This window comes from Myxocyprinus asiaticus, chromosome 7 (genome assembly GCF_019703515.2).
Source record: "Myxocyprinus asiaticus isolate MX2 ecotype Aquarium Trade chromosome 7, UBuf_Myxa_2, whole genome shotgun sequence".
Classification (NCBI taxonomy): domain Eukaryota; kingdom Metazoa; phylum Chordata; class Actinopteri; order Cypriniformes; family Catostomidae; genus Myxocyprinus; species Myxocyprinus asiaticus.
Window position 1 is genome coordinate 31,331,622 of NC_059350.1, and position 10,338 is coordinate 31,341,959.

The following is a 10,338-nucleotide window of genomic DNA, read 5'->3' on the forward strand; positions in this document are numbered from 1 at the left end:
TATTTTAGTGTTTTTTTTTTTTTTTTTTTTTGGTTGCTAACTGCATATTCAGTTATTATGCACTAAACTATTTACATTTAATTGCATTTAAAATGTAATTAACACAATTACAGAGGTATATAATAATGATTTGTGAGTTTTCACTGCAAAACAACCCCAAAAAATGCAGCAAATTGCATTGCAAAATTTGAGAAAAACAGAAGCAAATTCAGCCATTTTGTAATTCCAGCTAGCCAAATTACGTGGCCATTTCCTAACTACACCATAATTTGATGACCAAACTTTAGTTGTGGCAATGTAACTGATTATGTTGTGACAACCGGAAAAGTGAAATTTTTGTATTCGTTGCCACAACGTAATTTTGGAGCGGTGCCAGTCCATCATGATGACGTTGTGGCAAGGTCGTGGTTCAATAGTGTGGGGGGGGAGGGGGGGAAGACCCTAAAGCAGAGATGACGGTTCAGTGGTTTTATTAACTAAGTTCTCAATGTCAAGATAAGGCGCACCTGGCGCCGGCTGCAGAAGGCTGAAATCCAGCAAGCCGCAATGGGCTAGTGAAGGGTGTGTTCGTATGGTAAGTGTGTGCTTTGTGGAAGTCAGAAGCAATCCGAAGAGAGTCCTTTGAAGCTGGTGTGTTGCAAAGCAAAGCCCAGATGATATAGTCCCCGAGACATGGGCAGAGACCGAGGAATCCTCCTCCACATGAACTGGGCACAGAACTGGCGAGGGTGACGGCAAACAGGAAGGTAACCACACCTCTACAGAGGGGCAACCAACAGACACAGGAGCATGCTCCAACTACACGAGAGCACAGTTAACATGACAGTGAACAATAAATGGGCAAGTAACGAGGTGACACACAAAGAATAAGTAGGGAGTGCAATCAGAGTGAAGCAGATGGTAACAGGCGAGTAAATCATTGCTGTGATTAGCATCTCACCGAGATCGATCACCGTTCCCATGGAAACGCTGATTGTGTGCCGGCTCCACCTGTGAGACACGAGGGAGAGAGAAAAACAAACAACAGTATGAGCCATCACAAATGCCGGAACCATGACAAATAGTTGTTTGTTGGTGACCAGTTGGTAATTTATGCTTTAAATAATTATTCTATGGGCGAACATGCCGTATTTTAAACTAATTTATGTCCTCATTTGCCCTCATTAATTTAGAGGCTATTTAAACAGTTGTGCGTAGGAATAACGAATGCAGACTCAAAGTTAATGTACTTAATTTATTTTGACAGTGCAGAGAAAAAAAAATGCAACAACAGAATTACAATGAAAATTACAAGCCTAAATGACTTCTGTGCTCATATTAAAATCTACTTAGACTGTCTTAACACCTAATGCCATGAATTACATTTGTTAATTTAATTTAAAGCTGGTATAAAAAACATTTGTGAATAATTTCATTACAATATAATCTTTAGATCTACATTTTTTTTCAATAAATAATTATATTAAATTATAGCAGAAAATGTCAAATTAATCAGTTAGCAAAATTTTTTAAATTACAATTAAAAATTGATAGATAGATAGATTGATTGATTTACATTTATATTTATGCATTTGGCAGACGCTTTTATCCAAAGCGACTTACAGTGCACTTATTACAGGGACAATCCCCCTGGAGCAACCTGGAGTTAAGTGCCTTGCTCAAGGACACAATGGTGATGGCTGTGGGGATTGAACCAGCAACCTTCTGATTACCAGTTACGTGCTTCAGCCCACTACACCACCACCACTCCAATATTCAATCAATTCAATATTCCACCTTCAATCCAAGATTGATTGATTGATTGATTCTCTGAATGGTGATTCATGAGACTGTCACGACATTTAGACAACATTATGCCAAGACATCGAAGATGCTAAATTGCAAACAGATTTTAAAATATCAAACGGTGTTGCCATGGCGATTCACTAAATGAATGGCAAAAATAGGCAAACAGGAAGTGTCTCATATCTTCTGCATGCATTGTGTGATTTAGATTAAAATTGAGTTGTATGTTTTTTCTTGGGGGCTAATCACATGGATGTGGCTATTGTGGGTCACGGTCATAGCGCCACCAACTGGCAGCAGGAAGTGTGGCACTTACAACAGTCTTTGAAAAAGTTCTCTCTTGTTTAGACACTGCTGATGGAAAATTTTGTGAAGTTGTAGTCAGACTGGAATGGTAGCATATATCTATTACTCATTGTATGATTAGGGTCCAAGTTGTTGCTGTGTCCACCTTGCATTGTTTTCCGAAAGCCAACAGGTGGAAATAGACCCATGGCGCTTGGCCCGTCATTACTGCTCACAGCTATATTTGTATTTGTTATGTTTGTTACATCTGTCATGTCTGTTTTGTACAGGAAAGTGTTTGTGTCTGAGTGTGACTGTATGTGTGTGTGCATGTTTGTAAACAAGATGCAGTCCCAGTGAGAGACAAAAAAGTGTGTGAGAGAGTAGGGGAAAGAGGCTAAATGTAAGTGAAGTGTTAATAAGAAAAAATCTAATTCATAGATGTACAAAAAAACTACTTAACAACATGTTTAAAGCCACAATTGATGCCCGGGTCAAAATTGACCCGCAAACGCAAAATTCTTAAACAATTTTATAAAAAAAAAAAAAAAAAAAAAAAAAAAAAAAATAATAATAATAATATATATATATATATATATATATATATATATATATATATATATATATATAAAATAATTATAATAATAATAATAATAAAAAATACATATTTTGTGTAGTTTGATAGTCTTGACAAAGTCACAAAGTTTGGTTACTATACTAAAAACTGTATGGTATTTATAAATTATTATCTATCTCTCCCGGGTCAAAATTGACCTGAAGGCTATAGGAGGGCTAAGACATAAAAAAAATGTATCATAACAATAACTAATTCAAGCACTTCAGTAGGTTTCATGAGTTGTTGGGCCTCTTTACTCATGAAGTCTATGAAACATCCATTCTGTAGAAGTTGATTGGCTATGAGGCACCCCATAAACAAAAACAGTCACATTCCATGAAAGAAAAGATGATTAGAGAGAACAAACAGGCCGTATTTATAGAAGTGCATGGCACCCAGACCTTTTTTAATGCAGGGCCTGCAAGGAGACTTGGAAGACATAAAGAAACAGAACAGAACAGAATTCTACATCAAGCTTCCACTTATAATTAAATCAATAAGTAAATCAAACATATAATGTAGAGTGATCAACAGTAATCAAGGGAACTAAGAGCACTAGAAAGAGTCGAACATGTTAACAATAATGTGTCAGGGGTTTTTCCATGAAAATAATCTTAGAATCACTAAACATTATAACCTAGACATGACCTTCCTTTTATCCAGAGGGCACACAGGACACACACAACTCTTAAATGTCTCACACTGCTTGTATATATTACAAAAAGGCATTTTATGTTAAAATGAAATAAATTAGATGAAATTAATGATTGATAGACTAGAAAATATAAAGAGTACTACATCAGTGCATATATATTCTCATGATGAAGATGGGGTAAATGAGTAAACACTGTTACTGCACTCCTGACATGGGTCAGACACTCAGTCACTTCTCAAAGATTAAATATACACTTGTGTCATATAATTGATATTATATAACATATAATTAGAACAACATCAAATAATTAATAAGAATGATTGTTATTAATTTGATAAAACTCTTAACTAAATACATCATATATAAAAGGGTCGGGATCTAAAATCAACCCCTTCACTGCTCTGTCTATTGAGCCCTGTTGATAAATGCTCCGGGTAGCGCTGTTTCATTCCGCTTTAGAAGCTAGCAAAATGTGCTCCAAAGCATAAGGTTAAGATGACAGGGGGATGCTGATTAATATTCACGAGGAAAGAGGCGAGAATGATAATGAGAGATATTTTTGTGAAATGTATAGGTTTTTAGTGCCCATAAAGAAGCCTGGTAGTGTCTCTAGCTGTGAATGTTAATGTAACACAGGCTTCCTTTTCCTGCTCATCAAATATCTCTCTCTCCTACCAACTCAGCTCTCAAAATCGCACTGCGGGTGTTAGCGAAATTCTGGACCTGAATTGTAAAGCATCAACCCAGCCAATATTAGCTGATGGTATCTTTCGCGACCATAGCTTGATTTAGTGTTTTGCGTGATGTGTGCTGTTGTTAGTTCGGTGTCACTGGTGAGAGAGTTGTTGTCTTCACCTCATGTCTTACATCTCTTTTATTTACATCTTTTTACAGTGCTGTTTTTTGTAATTGCACTTTAAGCTACTCCGTTTCTGCCATGAAAATACCCTTTAGTGCTGACATGGCATTACTTTTCTGTCCATCCATCCGTAGAGGGTTGGGTCGTGTAGTTGATACACCCAGTCTGCGATCAGTCTTGCAGTGTGCGCAAAAGACTACAATTTGTGTAGCGTGTGCTTGGCTTAACTCGATGCTTGTGGACGAAATAACAAAGATAGATTTTATTGCTTGGTGCTTTTATTGCGGCACATCTGGTGAGGACATGGTGTTAGCCTCTCATACAAGTGACATTACTCCACATAGCTATGAAGTGGCTCACATCACGAAGTGGCTATGGAAAGATAAAGAAGACAGACCAAGAACTGAGTTCTCTCATTCATCTCCTGTGTGTTTGTGTGTGTGTGTATGGTATTTTTCAGATCTGATGGTGGAAATGCTGGGTGTGCTGGCCAGCTACAGTATCACAGTGAAGGAACTGAAGCTGTTCTTCAGCAAACTAAAAGGAGAACAAGGCCAATGGGTGATTTTTTTTCTCCTATTTATCTGCTATTTAAGAAACATCTCCTCTGTCAACCTCACACAAAATCATTATGCTGCAATGTTCAAGAATTAGATAGTGTATTAAGAATATTTGATTGCATTGATTGAATAATTGATTTGAATCTCTCAAATTCTGTCAAAGACAAAGACCCCTTTCTGTGGGAGCCACATGTGAGCCGCTATGTTGAGATCACCTACCAATATTATTTGCTTTATTTAAATAATTGAGGGGGTCTGAGACAGTGTCATTGTTCAATATCACAGTGTAGTGTGCTAAAAAATCTAGATGCAACGCAACAAATGAAACAGAATGCATGAGTCCTGAGACTTGTTTTTAAAGTTAAAGTTCTATTTTCTTGGTGCACCTGCGTGAGACAAAGCACAGTGTTCATAAACATCTATATTGCATGTTTGCAAAAAAAATAAAACAGTTAAACATCATTGCAGACAGACACAAAAATGTGTTTGTTGTAAATGCCTCCTTAATGGGTATTTTGAGTGTTTATTGATTTAACTTATTGTTCAGAATGTCTTTTCTATCTAAATGCATTATTTTTTGTTGTTGTTGTTGTTCTGTCTCTCAGCCCCCCTATGCTGTAAAGCTGTTGTCTGTATTGAGGTCCATGGCTCAAAGAAATGGCCCAGATTCCTTCTTCAGCTTCCCAGGGAAGAGTTCTGCGGTGAGAAAAAAACACCACTCTAATCCTTTTGACCTTAACCTTGATCTCAGTCATCACCTGTTTCTCATACCCCGTGAAAACATTTATACTACCAGTCAAAAGTTTGGTCACACTTAACTGCATTTATGTTGTATTAAATACTAAACCTTTTGAATTAAAGGTGTATACTTAAATGCTTGAAATGAGTCTTGGAGACAAATATAAGTAGTGTACATATGAGTGTCTTTGCAAAGCTTTTTGTTTTTTTAATGAATTTGTTAAGGCAGCTAACAAGCATACATAGGAGCTCCTTCAATACTGTTTAAAAATCTGTAATCTATGCCAAGGGTAGCTACTTTGAAGAACCTAGAACCTTGATACTTTGAAGAATAGCTTTGATTTGTTTAACATTTTTGGTCACTGCATAATTCCCATACTTCCATTTTACATTTACTGTTATTCTAAAATTTAAAAATTATGGTAATAATAAAGAATTAATAGGTGTGTTCAAACTTTTCACTGATAGTGTATGTTGACATGAAAATATTCAGATTCTGATAGTTGCATAAGACCTGCAATAAGGTCTTTAACTGCAATTGTTCATCCAGGGTTGTATGGTGTAACTTCCATCTAGAATGATCAAACTATGAGGCACCAAACCAGCATAGTTGATTTGAAAATGTATTTGGGCCTCTTTCAGTCATAAGCAAATAATCCCCCTCTCCCTCCCTCGAATCCACACACACATACACAGACCGTCCTTACCCAAGAACATCCAGGCATTCCTTGGGTCATGTGACATATGAAGGTTTACAGGAATGTCTAATACCCACAGGAAATTGTATCTTCTTGCTGGAATAAATGTGGCTGGGACTTGTGCCCAAATGGTCATGAAACAAGAAACTTTGAGTTTTAGAATTTAGAAGAGATGAATGCTAAAGACCACACTGAAAAATGTATCTGTTTCGATAAGAAACATATTTGTTGAATTAATTGGTCTTGTGTTTAGGATAAAAAATTACGTTTTGGTGTAGTTTTGATGCACTTGGAAAAACAGCTTATAAATATTTTAGGATAGGCTTTAGGGCTACTTTAACTTGTTTCCTGTGTGCTTTTTCTTTGTTTTTTTTTTACTATAGAAAATGTTTTTGCTTCAAGATGGGCCATTTACATTTTTTTCAGAAAATGTTTTTGCTTCAAGATGGGCCATTTACATTTTTCCATTTTCTGATGTGTTGTAGATATATGTAGATGTCTTCTAAATGCTCCTTGCACCTCTCTGTATGTTTTTGTTAGTTTGTATAAAAAAATCAAGCCATCATCCCTTCAGCATGGGGGTCTTTTTATATTTTAGAGGGCATATGTGTGTACGCCTTCTTGTGTTTTCAGTGTCCACTTGAAACAGCGACAAATGAACGGCTTCCTCTTAGGAAACACTTTGATTGGATGTCATTTGGTTATTCCAACACAGAGGATGCTGGCTTCAGGAGAAAATAATGCTGAATTTGCCTTCCTTTTTGACAGGGAGTCTTCAAAGTGCAAACACACACAGCCGTTTTGGACACATCCCTCCAAGGATACTAGTTTTAGTTCATTCATATACTTGTGCTCCTCTACATGCTTTTTCTGAGATGGCACCATAAATAAAGAAACCAAACAGGAAAACCTGTGTCTTTGTTTATGTATCATCAGGCCATTGCTCTTCCACCCATTGCAAAGTGGCCTTACCAGAACGGCTTCACCTTCCACACCTGGCTGCGCCTGGACCCCATCAATAACATCAATGTTGACAAGGACAAGCCTTATCTCTACTGGTGGGTCAGATACAAACACTAATCACATGCCTCGTGATGTAAAATAAAACAGCTCTAACTGTTTTCTGTCTGTGTCTGAGAAATGGACACTTGGATTACATAGAGGAAGATAAGCTGACTTCCATTTGCATTTTTTTTAAAGGCGCCATAATGGTTAATGTATTTGTAGGTGGTTAAAATATGCAATAATAATATTGACAAGTGGTGAGGAATATTCTGGGTTCAATACAAGTTAAGCTCAATCGATAGCATTTGTGGAAGAATCTGGGTTCCAGTGAGGCACTTACAATGGAAGTGAATGGGTGCCAATCCGTAAACATTAAAATACTCTCTGTTTCAAAAATATAGGCACACTACATAAACAAGATGCATGTTAACATGATTTTAGTGTGATAAAATAGCTTGCTGACCTTTACTGTGTAAAGTTATAACCAATTTTACAACTTCGTTGCCATGACAATGTAATGTCAACAAACCCTAAACTTACTGTAAAAAAGACAATTTAAACAACAACTTTACAGCTCAAATAATATGAGTTTTAACAGTAGAATTAATGTAAGTACTTTGATAAAATTATATGCTTCATATTTCCGCCTTTCAACCCTCCAAAAATTGGCCCCATTCACTTCCATTGTAAGTGCCGCACTGCAAATTCAATTTGTGCTTTTTTTTAAAGAAAAGGAGGGACAAGTCTAAGTAATGTTTTGTGGTAATCAACATTATGCCACAAATGCTGACAATTGAGTTAAACTTGTATTGAACCCGGAATATTCCTTTAAGGACAGTATTTCACAGCTTTTCGTTATTCTATTTTCAGTTTATAATTATTTTCTGTCAAAAATATAATCATGCATATGGAGCTGTTTTGACTTACCAAACGATTCACCCTGCAGAAGAAAAAGGAAACAAAACAAAAACAGTAAGATTAACACTTTACTCTGTAGAGGTTAACACAATAACATGCCTTTTCACATAATTTAGACTCCTGCATATATAGAGGGCAAGGCATTTTCTCCCTCACCATTTTAGGTTAAGTGCCGTTCTGTGAGGCCCTGGTTACAACTGGTATTTAGTGGTCAGATGAGACACAAAGTGAAAAAGTTGATTTCTCCAAAGAATAACTGAAATTTAATTAAAGTAAAATTGTGATATTTTGAGCAGAAATATGCAGAGTTATTTTAGTGGAGTACCTGTATGTGATCTGTACCTGTAAGTGAACTATGGATGCCCATGCTTCACATGATGAAGATCACAAAACGTTTCCAATTTAAAACCAATTTAACCAAAATAAAAACAGTTTAAATGGTCCGTTTACACCTGTATTTAGCGCTGTCCACTTGTGATCGGATCACCTGAAACAGAACTTAATACCAGGAGTAAACTGTGTATTACTTTTCTGTTGGGAGTAGAACTATATAAATATGAGCAGTTGAAATGTAACCCATACTAATTAAAAAGGTGTCTGTTTTCCCTCTCATCTTTAGCTTCCGGACCAACAAAAGCTTGGGTTACTCAGCACACTTTGTGGGTGGTTGCCTAATTGTGACTGCTCTAAAATCCAAAGCCAAAGGCTTCCAGCATTGTGTGAAAAATACGACTTTAAACCCCAGAAGGTATGAATCACCTCAGCCTTGTATGTCCTGCTTCTTAGTCTACCTCTTTGCTCACATATGATGTGGAGATAAAGATAAAGACCTTATAAAGTGTACAACGTGTCAAAGATAGCAAAATTGGCAGAAAAAGGAGAGTTCGTACCAAGTCCAAACCATGTTTGAGGATTTGCCAGAAGAAACCAAATCCCTGCCCTGTTCAGATTACATCTACCCCCTGGGTTGGTTGTGGAAGTGTCCTCATCTAACACCTTCAGACTAGAGCTGGATAACCACAGTGATGAGAGATGTTGCATTTAGTCTAAATCTCGGTGTCTTAATCCACACTAGAAAAAAATGCTGTGCTTTAACTTGATTTTATTTAGAATTTTTCAGTCTTTGACACAATAGCCGTGTCAAAGACTGGTTGCTCTTATAGGGCAAATATTTCCATATCTCTCAATATCATGTTTCTAACATCAAGAAGCTTGCAAATGCGCTTTAGCAAAGCTTTTTATAGAGTGTGTTTGGCCTGTATTTGCAGTGTATTCCATTACATTCACCCTGGAGAGGTCTAACCTAAGGGATAAGCACCTTCATTGGCTTTTCCCACTATTTAATGGAAATTCAAGAAGATATGGGTGAGGTTGTAGCCAGAGGGTGTAAATGAACCACAGTCTCATAACTGTAGCAGAGTTAAAGACTCAGAAACATGAGACAAAAACAGACATTTGTAGATGGACTTAGCTTTCCTGTTGACTGTGATGTTGATATTACTTCAAGAACAACATAATGTTTTAGTTATTAATGTTGGTCTTGTTTTAAAACAGTGGTATATGGTGACCATAGTGCACATATATAATCGCTGGAAGAAAAGTGAAATTAGCTGCTATGTCAATGGAAAGTTGGTGTCATATGGTGAGATCACCTGGTTTGTCAACACAAGCGATGTAAGTATTTTGAGCTTCTGACTTCTGATGTTCTGTTGTTTACCTGCAGTTGTGCTCGAGGCCCTGGCTTTTCTCCAGTAGTGCTTCAATTTGAAGCATTTCAATATTTTGGCAGCTGTAAACTTTTCAATTCCTATGCAAACTCTATTGATAGCTAAACAATAACAAAATTAAACATATTTTTAGCACATGGACATTTAATGTGTTTATTCAGCCATCTGGTGTTCATTTGACATAGCTTTTCCTCACAGATGCTATTGAATTCTGTCTATGACCAGTGAGTGTGCATGCGGTACACGTAGGTTTTTCATTTGAGATAATATATTAAAGACAGGCGTTATTGTACTGAAACGGCATCGCTCAAGGTGATGTTAGATTGATGCCAACGTTCTTTTTGTAGCATTGACAGTGCATAATTTTTTATTAAACTGCTGTTCTCTTTCAGTCAAATCGTTTCGACACAGACCACTCTATGGGAAAGGTGCGCCCTGTGCGACTGCTCTTGAAGCCTTTTAAACACGCCTTTAGGCAGCAGGAATTGGCTG

At 36.8% G+C, this 10,338-nt stretch overlaps 1 protein-coding gene across 1 annotated transcript in view; it reads left to right on the forward strand.

Annotated features, from left to right (window-relative positions):
• LOC127443741 (lipopolysaccharide-responsive and beige-like anchor protein) overlaps positions 1 to 9,741 on the forward strand; it is a 91,312-nt gene extending 81,571 nt beyond the window's left edge. Inside the window, exons 3-6 of the mRNA XM_051702598.1 lie at positions 5,366 to 5,461; positions 7,133 to 7,254; positions 8,739 to 8,867; positions 9,674 to 9,741. Coding sequence (XP_051558558.1) covers positions 5,366 to 5,461; positions 7,133 to 7,254; positions 8,739 to 8,867; positions 9,674 to 9,686 — 360 coding nt within the window. The 3' untranslated portion in view covers positions 9,687 to 9,741. The remainder of the gene's footprint in view (positions 1 to 5,365; positions 5,462 to 7,132; positions 7,255 to 8,738; positions 8,868 to 9,673) is intronic.
• Positions 9,742 to 10,338: the final 597 nt, after the last annotated feature.